General features: G+C 41.0%; 1 protein-coding gene across 1 annotated transcript; it reads right to left on the minus strand.

The window, feature by feature from the left end:
• Positions 1-246: 246 nt before the first annotated feature.
• Positions 247-15843, minus strand: TRAM1 (translocation associated membrane protein 1). Its single transcript, XM_075023436.1, has 11 exons — positions 15587-15843; positions 12458-12521; positions 11733-11854; positions 11414-11530; positions 10477-10535; positions 9995-10079; positions 6223-6293; positions 6029-6133; positions 5284-5427; positions 4121-4281; positions 247-890 (listed from the first exon to the last, which is right to left on the minus strand). The coding sequence occupies exons 1-11, from the start codon at positions 15707-15709 to the stop codon at positions 817-819; spliced, it is 1125 nt and encodes a 374-aa protein (XP_074879537.1). The 5' UTR covers positions 15710-15843; the 3' UTR covers positions 247-816.
• Between the last annotated feature and the right edge of the window lie 484 nt (positions 15844-16327).

The raw sequence follows: 16327 nt of genomic DNA on the forward strand, positions 1-16327 counted from the left end.
TAAGAACCTCCACCCTCTAAAATCAGACAGATAAATTTTCAAAGGTCCAACGCACACTAATTCGCCAAGAAACATACACTTTAAAAGCACAGACAGGAGTTAACAGTGCTACTCAAATCAACTCTTTCTATGACCATACACGCTCCCTTCTAATTTTCAAGTGCTAAAGCTACATCTCAAGAAGGTTTTTTGTTCCTTGTAAGAGATTTCTAACCAACAAACAATAAGACTCTGCAACATTTCCAATTAGTTCAGTTTTGTTTTAATGATATGGGGCAATTCTTAGAGCAGACATTGTGTAGCTAATAACTACAAAATAAAGAGGTTTATTGGTGTGGCCTCACAATCCCAATTTGAACTGTAAATTTGAATCAAGGTAATTAACTGAAAAGCCAGAGTATCTGAAAATGCATACTAAGTTTTTACTTCAATTTTGCAAGACTTCTTGAAGAACTTGGAAAAAGTAAAGTTGGTAGAACAGTATATATCACCAAGATTACAAAAACTGGAAAGAAATAATACATTGCAACAGTGATCCTCAGTAAGTGAGGTTATTTCATCACAATAAATGTTTAAAAAAGTGTCAATGTTATTTAAAAAGTGTTGTATCTCCCCCCCGCCCAAGTATTTGAAGACAGATAAACCTTTTTCCTAGTCAAAATGGCTTTTAAAAAAAGTTTGTCAAAACAACAGCAATAATCAAAAACCATTAATTGTATTTTCTTTAATCCACAACATTTCTAGTGCTGAAGGGCCATCCATGTAAAAAGCAGATTCTTTGGGGACATTAGTCAATTAACTTAATAAAACCCAGTTTTACGAGGATTTATCCTTCCTGCTACGAGGCGAGTCTGCTCCATTTGAGGTCACTGTTCCATTTATTCCATTTTCTAGAAAAAAGAAGAAAACATTTTTCAAACACAATGAGATGCTTTATATTTTATTACATTTTTGTAGGTCCTATACAAACAGTCTTTTAACTTCTTTTCTGATGTATCTTCTTTGTTAAACCTCATAATTATCATTAATAATGCAACAGTATAATGAAGTTTTTATAAAGTGCAAAATTTAAAGTTTGCTATGATAAAGTCCAGTTTCCTGACATGGCCAGACACTGAAATGTGTGCATTATATACATCTACACTGAAAATCAGACCAGCTATCATATTTAGAAGATACTCTCTTAAAAAGTAAATACTCAACCTGTAGATGAGACTGCCCTGTGAAATTTTGGAGATACACAGTACATACACAATTCCCTGGTACAGGTCTTTATTGTTTATCCCACCTATTTAATATTTTAATTCTTGCTAAAATTACACTCCTTCACTTACCTTTACAAGCTTTTCATATATATAGGAAACCTTTATATACACATACATTTTTAAGTATATACTTTAAGATACGGAGTTCACTTATGTTCTGATGAAGATATTTACATAGATAAAATGGACAGAAGTAAAACACTAGTTAGATTTTGAGATGAGTATGTGTAAATGGAAAGAGTTCAAGCACAAGACCAGGCTCCAATCTAAGAATACAAAGCAAGAACGTGTTACCAGCTGCAATTCTCTACTTCTATCCCACTTCTGGGCCAACTTAAAGGTCTCAAGACTTTTAATCTGTACAGGTACCACAGTAACTATTTGATAGCAAAAGTTTGCCCTAGAACAATGACCCACAATCTATGGATTTATAATGCACACAACTTACAGTAAAATGGAGCAGCATAATACCACTGTGAATTAGAAGTATCCCCTTTATTCAGTGTCACCACAACACAAGGAAGCAGAGATGCTGCCTGACAATAACCATATTTATAAAACAGATTGAAGAGCAGAGTGTACAGCCAGCTATAATGCTTGCTGCTTAGCATCTCTCCTCTGACGTACAGTATCATTCTGACTTAAAGCAATCATTGTGGGTTTTTTTGTACCAATAACTGGTTAAATTAATGTTTTCCATCTGCAGATCACCACAGTGTGGCCAATCCACAAAAACAACTGTTGATCTCCCTCCCTTTGCCACTACACCCAAATATGCTCTCATTTATGCAAAAAAAACAACTAAAAGAAAAGAAAAATCAGAAACACATAAGGGTGAGACCAGACACGGGCCCAATTAGTCACAGAAGAACAGTCAAAGTCTATCCAACATATTTGGTTGTAAATGACACCACCATTTTAAGCCTACATAAGGTGGTCTTTGGATACTTTTCAAAAAGTTTGTATTATTCTTAAATCAAGAAGCTTACAAACAATGAGCTAGATCCAAGCCAGATAACTGCAACTGTATTTTCTTAAACAGTTAAGTCAAAACAAATATAAGTCAAACAAAGAACAAGAATCAGCATGTGCCTGGGTACCCCACCTACATCACCAGTAGGATCTTTCTACTGCCATTTCTTGCTTTTGGCATAATCTAAAAGTAACACATTTTATTGTGCCCTCGCTCCCCCAAATCCATCCAACCACAAAAAAAGAAATAAAAGAAAAGAAAAAAAAGACTGTTTTCAACAGTTTAATTGCATATATTACTCTTTCAAATACACTATCTTGCTGCACCCTGTGCAAGTGTTCTGAACAGATAACATTACAGGAATCTTCAAAACAGAAGAATCTGAAATGACACTAACCTTTCAGATTTCACAGTTCTTTTCTTTCCATTTAAAATAAGGTGTAAAATTCTCCAGTCTAAGACAGGCATAGCTCAATTATTTTGTGAATTAAACCACAATTCCAATTAACTGACTTTTTCACCATTCATTTACTACTTGCAAGTCTCCACTGAAGTTGGGTAAAACCCAGCAAATTCACCAAATTACATGAATGAAATAGTTTAAGTTAAAAAGCTACTACATTTTTGACTCAGAGATTAAAATGCCATTTAAGTTTATGCTTTAAAAATATCTGTCATAGAAGATTTAAATTAATTCCACAAAAACCATAGTAAGACACAATGAACATGAAGCTCTGATTAAGTAGGACACCTACATAGGAAACTACCTTCACTCAATTTTAAAAAGTCCACCTGGATTTTCTGACAAAAACAAAAAACCCAAACACCACACACAAAAGCCAAGTTGTGACAATTACAAATCATCAAAAGGGAGTACAGAAATTCTCTTTTTATTGAAATCATGGGGTTGGGAGTAACTTGGAAAAAACCCAAACCCACCGAATTGATCTCTGACCACAAATCTCAGTTCTCGGTGCAAATGGTCTTCACACATGTTATGTTCAATATATCAAGAAGTGGAACAGGTTGGCAATACATGACTGATAGCAAAGGATCGTGCTGAAATAAGGTTTTGAAAGGACTTAAGCAGTTTCAAAAAAGTGCAGAAGTTACTCAAGTTAGCAACTGAATTGACAGAAGTTTAACTGTTGGTACAACAGAAATACTGAAGTGTGGGGATTTTTTTTAATTTTTTTTTTTTTTAAAATGGAGGACATGATTTTCCTTAGAGGAAAAAGCGTTCAGTACATGCCCTTTCCATAAAAAGAGTGTGACATAATCAGTAAGTCAAACCTGGAGTCATTAGTTCATTTCCAAATGCTACATGGGTTTAGAGTAGTAAGTAGTTATTATCTCCCCTGAAAAGAAGTATCAAAATTCTATTTTTAGCAACAACAGTCCAACATAAGCCTATTTACTGGATGGATCATCAAACCGTCTCCTTGCCCTAAAACCTCAGAATTTAGTGCCAATGAAAAACAACCTTGAAATTCATTGCAAGGAGAATTTAGAAGTAATTGATTATAACAGATCTAAAAATGTGTCTGTTCCCTATATACAAGGGAACAAAACATAAGCATGACACATTTTGCTCAAGTAATAAAATTAAACATAATAAAAACCTCATGTTGCATTAACTAAAGAAATGGTAATTCATTCAGTCAATCAGAAGAGAAAAACCAAACAACTAATATATAGTGATTTTTTAACATTAACCCCCCTCCCCCAACAGTATTCACCAATACTGTCTTCTGTAACCGAGTCATCTCACTTGCAAGTTAAACAAAATGTTACTTTAGCAATTATATTAAAAAAATGGCTCTCCATTACCTGGAGTAGTTTTTTGAGAAGTCAAGGTAACAGAAAAACTGAAAATACAAACCTCTTTCTTTTCTGGAGGTCTTTCCTTTAGCTGTTACAAACTTCTTTTTCACTGACTGAGGCTGAGAAGAAGAATGCTCTCTCCACCTCCGAAGCTGGAAATTAATGAACTTCCACATCATAAATGCTTGAGCCATGCAAATGGAAGCCAGCACACTGATTCTATAAACAAAACACAGGAAAAGGTTTATCAGTAAGTTTATCTCATTATTCAAATAGAAAAAGAAAGCAGAACATCACCTCAGATAGTTCTTTGTATGTCATAAACTGCCTTTTTATTCAGGTTCCTCAAACACAACAGAGTGATTCCTTCTAGAGAAGATGAATTTCTAAAAGTTCAGTTTTGTTTGGTGTGTTGGTTTTTTTTTGTGTGTGTGTGAGACTTTCCCCCGCCGCCTCCGAGTAATGTCCATTTTCTAAGCCGTGCAAAAGTTAGCTCACACAAGGAGACTGGGCTTAGCACAGCTGAACAAAACTAGATATACAGTGAGAGTGAAGTCTTTGCCCCTCCATCAAAACTGGGAAGCACTAGATTTCTTTCCTGCTTTCTCCTATCTTGGTATTACTCTCAAGGTACCACATATTAACAGCTGAAAATGGTTTAAGAGAGTCTTGCAGTTCCGAGTATCAATTCTGCAGGGTAATGCTGATACTGCCCATGTTTTAATAACTTCCTTTTCTGGATTTAATTCATAAAAAGGCCAGGTGGTTGGCTGAACATTCTGCATCACATAGCAGCAACAGGAGCCATAATAAAGGCAGAGAAAGAGGTAGGAATCTTCAACCAGGACTAAAGATGCTCTGGGCATAACGCTTTGATCTCTATAGATAACCTCACTGCAATTATATCTAGAATTCAGTTCACCTACTCTAGAACATTTTAAAGTAATCTCTATAATTGGATATCCCTTTTAATTCTGTTTTTTTTCTGACAAAACCCCCCAAGTAATCAGTTACAGGTTTCTCAGCCGTAGACTGTAAATTCCTCAATTAATTTCACTGTGCCTTACAAGTTTGTTATAGAAGCTATTCTTACTGATCCCATTGGTTGCATGAAAACACCTAACAATTCAGAATTACTAGCATTAACACCACATCACTTATACAGTGTATTTAACACAGGTTTACAGCTCATGCTTAAGAACCGTTTCAAGTTTACTATACCTAACAGCCAGGATATTAAAGTTTCCAGTACTGAAATTCAGCTGCTGATCTTCTGCTCTTGCCAGTCCAAAGCCAAAAGTGAGGACTGAGAGAATCAAGGTGAGAAGCCTTCCCAAAACAAAAAGAACTGCCCACAGTGAAAATCTACAAAGAAAAACACCACAAACACTAAGTAAATTTTCTGTTCACAACATAGTACTAACAATGCAAATGGTCACTCTTCATCATGTGAATTAGTATGAAATTTAAGAACTTACCTAAACTCATTATTTTGCACCTATCCTAAACTAGTCTTGTATTTCTAGGACTCAGAGAAGACAAAAAGCAAAAAAAAAAGCCCTGCCTCACAATCTTTTTTTACAAACCAAAAGTATGTTCTGAAAACTAATTTCAGGTCAAAGGAAAATGTTTTCCATTACTATTAGAACATAAGCATGTTATTAGTTTCTATAGAACTGGCTATATTAGCAACCTATGCTGCTCCTTTCTCTACAAAATTTTTGTAAATATTAGTACATAGTGTAATATTTTATTTCATTTTACACTACTACTAACTTTTACTTAAATAGGCGAATAAGGTAAAAAAAAATAGTTTTAGAGATACAAATACTAAAACTAGTCTGGAGAACTGTGGCTTCTAAGGAAACACTGTTTGAACTTCCTTGTAATTTTGGTTTCTGGTTAGTTAAATGCACAAGGCTTTGAGACAGAAATCACATGAATTTAAAAGATAAAGACTACTTACCCTTTCTGGTATCTTTCATCACTGAAGTAGAAAAGACGAGATATGTGGAAAAGAAATTCAACAAAGTAATGCAATACCAGAAGAACAAGTCCAAGATGGGTCAGACTATCAAGACAAATAAAACAAATATTCAGACATTTTGTTAGATGTTTAAGACAGAGAATGAAGCCAGCAAAAGTTTACCATTTACTTACTTCAGGAGATAGGCTCCAGCAATATGAAAAAGATAAAGTCCAATATAGACGATCTGGCGAAAGATATCTTCCTATTAGGAAGAAAAAAGTAATTCTACATTATACACAGTGTTATACATTATTGCAAACTATTCCATAGTCTTGGAAATTCTTCTTGGTTTATCAGCTACCTTTAACACGGCACTGAATTACTCAGCCTAGATCATCTAATTCCTCACATAACTTAGTGCTTACTTACCACTAATATTTGGTATCTCACACATACGCTGTTGTGAGAAAATGCATCAATCATCAAAAAGATGCTTTTTAAAAGGGCCTGGTTTTATTTGATATGACTACTGTGAATTTGTAATAGCTATTACAATACTTATTTGGTATGTATTACTGTATCATCGGCTAACTTCCTACAGTTCCATGGTGTTTGCTGCCCATCAGATTCTGTCAGATTGCTACAGAAATAAAATAACAGTCTATGAACCAAAATGAAAAGGTTTCCAAGTGTTGACATCTATTTTAAAAATTCACAATCATCCAAGATTCTGGCACACTGTTGCTGCCAAATACGGAGAATAATGTTATTAACCAGTCATGCTAAGCCACATGGTCACCCTTCCCAGTTAGGTTTTAGCCAGCCCCATTAAATTGAACACTTCATAGAGACAAAATAATGAAGAGGAAGAGACATGGATTGAAGTATAGACACACAGCACATGGAAAGCAGAAGGTGCCATCTGTGATCAGAAGAATCATTAAAGTATGCTAGATCACAATAAAAATCTGTCTTCAAGTGGTATGCAGAGTGCATTCAGTTATGCTTAAGAAACTCCTACTTTTCAGAAAGATTCCCTAAACTTCAAGCAACGTGATTCAGCTTTATCTTGTATACATGTAATTAAAAAAAAGTCTAAAAAATTAATCTTGTAAGATCTATGCTATGTTATGCAATACTCCATCTCAAAGCCAACAAAAGCACAGAATCAAACACTTGTTGCAACAGCAAACACCACACACATACACAAAGAGCAAGAGAACAGAGAGACACCTACTCTAAATGATCTGAAAGAAAACAAAAAATGAGTTCTTTCAGACAAATTAGAGAATAGTCACTACAAATGCTCAGTTTCTCCAAGTACTATCAGGATGAGCCTTTTGCACTTTATCTTCAGAACTGAGGTAATGTTTAAAGTCCATACTACCTGCTTAGACAAAACTGTGAAGAGACTGAAGGCCTACTGGAATAATGCAGGTGGAGGTATACACTACTATACAGAAAGCTGAGTTAAGAACTTCTTTTCTTGTTCACATTAGCAGTACAGACAACTAGACCTGAGTAAAAGAAGCCAGTTCCTTCTCAAGGAATAAGGCAGAGAAGGCAAGATGGCAGAGGTTAAACTGTGGTGAAAGAAATATCAACTATGAACTTGCTAAAACAAATGAACTACCATTCTTAAAAAATGCAAAAGTCAGAGGCCAAAATTCCAAGCAGTGACTGACCCAGTGTAACACTGCTATTCAATACACAGCACTTCGGCCACTTGTGGCAGCTTTCTTGATGTTATGTTAAAAAAACCTCCACACTTGGATATGAAGTGAAATTCAAGAGATATCACTAGCACAATATGGGAACATCAGCTGCAGTGTAGCTGCAAAACATCAGTGTTTATACTGTGTCTCATCAGCATGAAAACAAAGCATCTCAACTATTTTCCCAAGCCTCTTCTAGGCTCTTGAACAAAGACCTACAGTTACATAACACGTACGTTTCATTTTCTTGAATAAAGCAGAACTTTGGCAGCAGAGACCAGTCTACTCACAGAGTAACAACAGAATCATAGAATGGGTTGGGTTGGAAGGGACCTTTATAGATCATCTAGTCCAATCCCCCTGCCATGGGCAGGGACATCTTTCACTAGATCAGGTTGCTCAAAGCCCCATCCAACCTGGCCTTGAACACTCCCAATGATGGGGCATCCATGGCTTCCCTGGGCAATCTGTCCCAGTGCCTCACCACCCTCATCAAAGAATTTCTTCCCATCTAATCTAAATCTACCCTCTTTCAGATTAGAATCACTGCCCCTTGTCCTGCCACTACAGGCCCTGATAAAAAGCCTTTCTCGATCTTTCTTATAAGCTACCTTCAAATACTGAGAAGCAGCAATAAGGTCTTCCCAAAGCCTTCTTTTCTGCAGGCTGAAAAACCCCAATGCTTTCAGCCTGTCTTCATAGGAGGGGTGTTCCAGCCCTCTGATCATTTTTGTGGCCCTTCTCTGGACCCACTCCAACAGATCCATACCTTTCTTGTGCTGGAGAGCCCAGAGCTGGATTCAGTACTCCAGGTGGGGTCTCACCAGAGCAGAGTAGAGGGGCAAAATCACCTCCCTCAACCTGCTGGCCACACTTCTTTTGATGCGGCCCAGGACACAGTTGACTTTCTGGGCTGTGAGCCCACATTGCTGGCTCATGTCCAATTTTTCATTCTCCAGTACCCACAAGTACTTCTCTGCAGGGTTGCTCTCAACCCCTTAAATCCCCAGCCTGTACTGATGTTGGGGATGCCCATGACCCAGGTGCAGGACCTTGCACCTGGCCTTGTAGAACTTCATGAAGTTCACAAAGGTCCAGCCCTCAAGCCTGTCAGGATCCCTCTGGATTGCATCCCTTTCCTCAAGCAAATCAATTGCACCACTCAGCTTGGTGTCATCTGCAAACTTTCTGAGGGTGTACTCAATTCCACTGTGTATGTCATGGATGAAGCTATTAAATAGAATTGGTCCCAGTACAGACCCTTGAAGAACACCACTTGCTACTGGTTTCCACTTGGATGTTGGGGCACTGACAGTAACTCTTTGGAAGCAGCCATCCAGCCAGTTCCTTATCCATCTAACAGCCCATCCATCAAATTCATCTCTCGAAGTTAGAGGTAAGAATGCTGTGGGGGACCATATCAAAAGCCTTAACAGAAGTTCAGGTAGATGACATTAGTAGCTCTTCCCTCATCCACTGATGCAGTCACTCCACTGTAGAAGGCCACTAAATTAGTCAAGCATGATTTGCCCTTGGTGAAGCCATGTAGAGTTTAAAACAGAAAAGTTTAAGAAGGAAACTGCATATGCAAGATAAGCCTGAGCAAAAACATGCAAAGAGACTACTTAAATTGGTCCAGGAAGGCAAAAAGTGTGCTACAAAAAATCTACAGTAAACTCAGTGTTTTGAGAACCCCAACAGAGGGTTAGGGGGAAAAGGATGCTGTTAAAAATTGAGCACTGAAAAAAAAATCTCAATACACAACTAACCAGAACTTTTGCTGAGGACAGTAGCATTTAAATAAAATCCCAGAGTTTAATATTTCCTGGATTTATGAAATTATTCACTGCTTATATTCTACACCTGTATGATGATTCATGAAGCAATTGTGATTTCAGTAAGACTATTCAGACTACTAATTACAAGGAAAAAGAAGAGAGTTTGAAAAGAAAATCTCACATTCATTTGTTCAAGGGAAAATTCTTTTAGTAGATGAGAAACACAGATATATATTGATTTTACTGCAATTAGAAATACAGGATTTAACTGAAAAGGAAAAAAAATAAATCTATCTTCTCACATGGACATTTGAGCACCCAACATTCCATCAGGAAAAGTGGGTAACACAAGTAAGAACAGGGTAGGAAATCTAGGGCAATACGTTACTCTGGAAGTCCAAAAGAAATTCACTATTCCATTGTTCAAGTTGCTTGCTTTAGAGTTCTTTCAATTTACATTTTGAACTTACTTTTTTAGTTTTCTGGAAGTACAATTCTGGAAAAGCATGAAACCAGTATGCCAACTGTAAGATGTAGAAAAACTTCATTTGAAACCTGTACAATACAACAAGAATTGAAGAATATTAGTTTTCATTAATGAACTTAAAACATTTCAGAAGCTTTCTAGTGAACACATTTAATCATTGTCTCTAAAGAAAGAAAAATATGGATCCTTCCTGCCAGCCAACTAAAAAGTAAGATTTTTTTAAAAAACCAATATCATTAAGATAAAGCTTGCAAAAACTTAATTCTTTAAATAACAGACTACAGAGAGAGAAGTATGTGTGCTACAAATTGATAGAGAATCAAGTTCTTCCATAAATATGAGCAAAAATACAGTAATGACCAATATAGTTTTACAGACTACATATTCTACAGATTATACGTGACACACCCTAAGTTTAAAACACTCCCTCCTCTTCCCAACAATCCTCTAAGGAAGAGGCCTTACGGAATCAGAGTGTGCGGATAGTCCCTCCACAGAGAGGTTGGATCTGATATATAGTTCTCCTAAAAAAAAACAAAAACAAACAAAAACCCAATAAACTCTCACAGATGTTACTTCCTAGTCAGACATAATGAATGAAGATATATACATACACGTATTTAAGTATATGCGCATGTGTACATACAAACATGCACACATCTATACACACAGGTAAAAGCTGCAGATCAATATATTTCCTTTAAAAAACCCAAACAAACCGCAAACCCAAAAGACAGCTGTATTGGCTTAGAAAAATAAAAAGCAACCAAACAAACCAAGTGCTTATTCAAGATAGAGTGTCCTTATGAGATGGAGGTTATTTCAGCATCACTACAGCCATAAGTCTTCCCTTGTAAACTGCTGATAAGCTTTGAGCTTAACTAAGAGAAGGGAAGTTTTTTCAGGAGTCATTATGTTAAGGAGAAAAAAACCCAACCAACCAAAAAAATCATACTCTTCCCCTTTTTTGAAACTAAGCTCATACACATACAGCCACTAGCAAAGAGTATGTCACCTGAAAGCACACACTTACCTGACCCTACAGCAATCTGTCCATACACCCATTCTCTAAGCTGCCAAAACACTATGTATGGTGCTTTTAAAACATTTATTTTATGCTAATAAGCCAACACAGAAGACTACAGAAAATGAAGTACCATAATAGAGTTAAAAAGTTTTACCTTATTCGGTTGACAATAAATCAACTCAGACTGAGCAACAGTAACACTATTGGACTTTATACTCAGTTATGACTACAATCTACACAGAATCCATAAACTTGCCCCCATTTTAATATTAAAACCAGCTAAAACCAGAAAAATAAGCCAAAAAACTTATTTAACATCATCATAAATAAGTTCTTGAAATCTCACAACATAAACAGAAGAGAAAAAATACTTACAGAGACAAGAATACTTGTTCCCCAAACACAGGAGAAAAGGTAGAACGCACTAAGTTGCCCAGACTCATTGAACTTGCTATGCTTTGTTTTTGAAAAGTGCATTTTCCTGTTAATTTTCTGAAATGAAAGTCCATTGTTATTTATATGGTGTAGTACTTAACATTCACCTGTTAACTGCATTAGAACATCTAAAAGTTTCAATGCATGTTTTAACAGTTAAAAGCAAACTTTTGCATTAAAGCTTTTAAGTTAACAGTCATAAAGTCTAGTTAAAACCTAACAATTTTCTTGATGAAAGGAATTAATGTTTTGTACTTACATCCAGTACGTATTCCTGAATTATAGCATGTATGATTATTGCTACAAGCATGTAAAAGAAAATTGTAGCCAAATCTTTGATGCCATAGTGATAGAGAGAGATTGTTTCTGCAGATTGTTCTTCTAAAAGACAAAGAGAATTAACTGTTAGGCACCAATACAGTTTAATGGCTAATAAGTTTGTTTCTCAAAGTGAAACCTTTCAGACAGAAGTAGTTTGTAGTCAGCTGAACAAATAGAATTCAAATTAAACTGCTATCATGAGCGAGGTCACTAGATTGTTTACAGTCATCTTCTCCATCACATCACAAACTAAATTTGATTCTGGAAAGATGTACTATAAAAATGAAAACTTAAGTGCACTTAAGAAGCCTACCCAAATGCACTAAAAAGGGAAAATAAAATTATGTTAAACTATCATGTTTAAATTATGTTAAACTATGCTTTGACTAGTAAAGACTGTCACTTGCAAAACCAGAGTAAGAATTAATGTGAACTTATCTACCAGTCAGATGGTGTTTTAGCACTAATGATGAATCCAGCAGAACAGAAACACAGTCCCTAACCTAATTAATTAAAACGGAGTTTTACTAAAAATGAAGTCCTTGAAATTTTCTTATTATCTATTCAAACTGACAAATTCATTTACCCTCAGCCTAGAAAGTACAGCATACTAATAATGTCTGAATACACTGTCTCATAACTAACCTCCTGCAAGATACATACCTGTGGCAGGAATGGTAACATTATACTGAAGTGTAACAAAAATGACAGCTGCTTTTGCTGTAATCTGAAAGACAAAAACCAGAAGTGCTATAAGTTCTCACCGAAATAAACTATGCTAAACTGAAAACATTTGCCCATAGTTTTAGCATGCTTCCCCAGCACGTTTGTCCCCTCCCATAAAACTGATCAACTTGCCTTATCACACCACTTCATTTGACTTTCCAAAGGCAGAACACATTGCACGATCTCTATAGGTTTGTTTACAGAATACCCAATCTCCTGAATGAAATCTCCTTGAAAATGCTACTTACAAATAGTCTTTTCTACAACATTAAAATGAAAAAACATGCTGCAATTCTTTCTCCTGTTCATACTATATTATTACATTAAGAGAACGTAAAATACCATGTAATCCCTAGAACATGACACATGCAGCAATGGCTGAGAATAAACTTCATTTAAAACTACTTTTTAATTTGACAAAATTTGAAGGTTAATATCATATTCATAAATCTGTGGGTGATTTGGAAAATGTGGACAGGAAAGGAGAAAAGGCATAAAGAATGGAGAACCATTTCAGGACAGCTGCATACCAACTCAATACAATTAGCATTCTTTTAACCCTGGGGATCCTTTGGCAAGAAGTGCAAAACAAAAGAAATGAAATTTAGCAGTAGTGGTACTACCCCTTTATGATGGACAGTAAGAAAATGCAGAATGAATAAGGGGGGGGGGGAGTCTGTTCTAAAGGCTTATTTTTTGGGGGTGGTGGTGGTGATACTATAAAAACCCCAATAAATAAGCAAATAAAAGGAGCACAAGTTCTTATCTGTCAATAAGCATACATTAATTTTCAACTTTAACCCATCTTTGTTGAATGCCAACGTGAATCAATGTGTCTTAACAGAGAGGGAAAAATAACCATGCTTTGCAGTATTTATTATCCGATTGTTTCTCATTGCTGTAAAAAACTAGCACCCCAGTTGCATTTATAGGACTGATGAGAAAATAAAACCAACAAACAAACACCCCTCCCCCCCCAAACCAAACTCCTGTTTGAATCTTGGAAGGATATTTTGAGTATCTGAAGGTAATGATTAGGTTACTACCAGCATTTATTATCACACACAAGAAATAAAATTTATTTATTTTTAAAACTAGCGCTTTGTAAACAAGCCCTAGATTTTCTAGGGGTCCCTGAATACACAGTGGACTATTCGCTCCATGTAACTCCAGAGAATCCAACTAGTTTGCCTGAATTAGTGAAGTTGCCTAGGGCTCCCTATTCATAAAGGGAGCCTTCAGAGGACAATTCAAAACTAATGAATTCTGAACTGCCCTTTGAAGGCTGTCAGCTACTCACAGTCCTAATTCAGTTGCACAAGTCAGGCAGTATAAACACCTTACCAGACCAACATTAACCACAGCAGGTGATTTCCAAGACCAATCAAAGCATTTAAAAAAGCACAACAATCTTCTCGGCCATACCACATCTGTACCAAAGGCGTACAGCCCTTCTACGCTGGGGCAGAAAACACCCTGGATTAAAAAAACTGGAAACAAAAGACTTCAGCACATCCAATCCCTCCAAGATTTCCAACCCTACCAGTAATGCTGTAAATACAGTAAGCCAGAAGTAGACATAAAAGGTAATGGTTTAAGTCCATCTATTTAACCTCAATCCCCAGAAAACCACCATATAAGGACTGTCTTGGTGATTTTTGATAGTAAACCCAAACATAACAGCTTTCTTGGTCTGACCCGTTTTTCCTTTTCATATATATGGGTGGTTTTTTTTTTCTCCTAACTCTACTGGCCTTTAGTGCTGAGCAGTGCCAACAGCTGGATAAAGTTATTCTGAAAGCCATCCATATAATAAAAAGGCCCACAACTCTGAACAAATGGCTAAAATACCGAAAGCCAGGAACATTTAGCCAACAAAAACTAAGTGTCTTACTTTGACGGGACACCACTAAGCACATTTTGGAAGTCACACAGGTAAACGACCTTTTCGGTTCTCTCAGAAGGTAACCGAGAAAAGCCCCAAAGGCACATTTTAGATCATCTGCCTCCAACGTGGGGGCCTAACGAGAGCGCCAGGCCTACAACCGCGGCCGAGCAGCAGGGCTTTGCCCTCGGCCAGGCCCGAGAGGCCGAAGGGAGAAGCTCCCTCCGGCCGCTGTCAAACCCGGCCCCATCTCCGACCGGGAGAGGAGGCGGCGGCGGGGGGTAACGTCGGCGCCGGCCGAGACACCCGGATCGACGCCCTGTGGGCTAACGGCTCCTCACACCGCCGCAGCGCCGGGAGGCGACGCGCGGCCTCGGGCCCCGCGGGCGGCGGGGTCCGGGGGGCGGGAAGGGGAACCCGCCGTGCGCCCCCGCCGCCCCGAGCGGGGGCTGCAAGTACACGTCACCGCTTGTTTCCCTTCCCCGCCGCGCCGCCTGACGGGAGCCGTAGTGCCGGCGGGGCCCAGCTGGGCCGCGCACACAAAGAGCGGGGGATCGTCTGTCGCGGCTGGGCCTCGCCCGCCCCTCCCCGCCTCCCCCGGCCGCCGCGCTCCGACTGCCACGTAACCCCGCCGCCAGCAGGAACTCCCCCCCGCCACCGCCGCCGCGGCCGCGGGAGGAGGCGCGCCGCCCCGCTCCCCGTCCCTTGCGGGAGCGGGGGACGGGGGACGGGGCTGCAGGGCACGGCCTCCTCTCCCGGGCGGCGAGTGGAGCCGGGAGCCGGGTCCTGGCGGCAGCCGCGGGCTGCGCGTCCCCGGGCCGAGAGGGCGTTCCCCGAGGGGCCGGGCCCGGCGCCGCGCGGGTGAGCCGTGGGGAGGGCGGCCGCCTTGGCTCCTCCGGCCGTGTGGCGGGGCGGCCGGCTCCTCTCCCCGCGCACAGCGGGGACGAGAGGGCCGGGGGCCGCGCGGCCCGGGGAGGGCGTGGGCTGGCGGGCAGGTGCGCCGGGAGGGACCCAGGCTGGCCGAGGGGCAGCCGCAGCCACCCGCCGACCGGTCACCCGCCGGCGCATCGGGACCCCCCCCCCGCCCAGCAGCACCGAGAGCCGCCGGCGGGGGAGGGGGGGAAGCGGGAGGAAGCCCTTCCCCACACCTCCCCGGGGCGGGGGCGCCGGTGCCGCCTCACCTCGAACATGAGCCCCAGCAGGAAGATCATGGCCATGCAGGACACGATGTCCGCATGGTTCTGCACGATGAACTCGTGGCTCAGCACCGGCGGGTTCTTGTTGCTCTTCTTGCGGATGGCCATGGCGGGCAGGGAGTCGGGCGACGCCGCCGCCGCCTACCCCGCTGCCAGCACAGCTCCTCTCGCCGCGGCCAGGAAGAGGCGGAGGGGGAGGAGGCGGCCGCGCAGCCGAGGAATGGCAGCCGCCGCTTCGTTTCACCCCGCCCCGGCCGCAGGGAGCAGCCCCGGCCGCCGCCAGCAGCGCCCCTGCCGGCCGGCGGGCCCCCACCTCACCCGCCCGCGGGGGCGGCGAGGGGCAGCGCCCGGCAGTTCAAACCGACCAACGGCGGCGGGCCCGGCGCCTCCCCGCCCCCGGGAGGCCGCCCCGGCTGGCGGTGTGGGCCGGGGCCTGGCAGCCGCGCCGAGCCGCGCCGCCGTGGGCGGCGCCGGCGGGGTACTCGCTGGTGGTAGCCCGGAGCCCGCCTTGGGCACCGGCTCAGCTTCCCTCTCCCGAAGCGCCGACAGAAGACGGCCGCGGGTCCCGCCGGGGTCGCGGAGGAGGCGGCCGCGCTCTGGGGCAAGCGGGGCCCGCGCCCACCCGGGCAGCGGCCGGTCAGAGCGGGCGGGCCCCGCTGCGGTCTGTGCCCGTAGGGCCGGGCCAGGCTCCGCTCCCGCCCGGCACCCCCCGCCATCCAGGTGCAG

Source organism: Buteo buteo, chromosome 3, assembly GCF_964188355.1.
Source record: "Buteo buteo chromosome 3, bButBut1.hap1.1, whole genome shotgun sequence".
Taxonomy (NCBI): Eukaryota; Metazoa; Chordata; class Aves; order Accipitriformes; family Accipitridae; genus Buteo; species Buteo buteo.

What these genes read in the sequence shown, in the direction of transcription:
- TRAM1 (XM_075023436.1), bottom strand. Translation starts at nt 15,709, where the DNA reads ATGGCCATCCGCAAGAAGAGCAACAAGAACCCGCCGGTGCTGAGCCAC. An exon ending in TTCAGGAATACGTACTGGAT is followed by an intron (nt 11,531 to 11,732) that starts GTAAGTACAAAA and finishes CTTTCATTTCAG; the next exon opens with AAAATTAACAGGAAAATGCA. An exon ending in GACCTCCAGAAAAGAAAGAG is followed by an intron (nt 891 to 4,120) that starts GTTTGTATTTTC and finishes TCTTTTTTCTAG; the next exon opens with AAAATGGAATAAATGGAACA.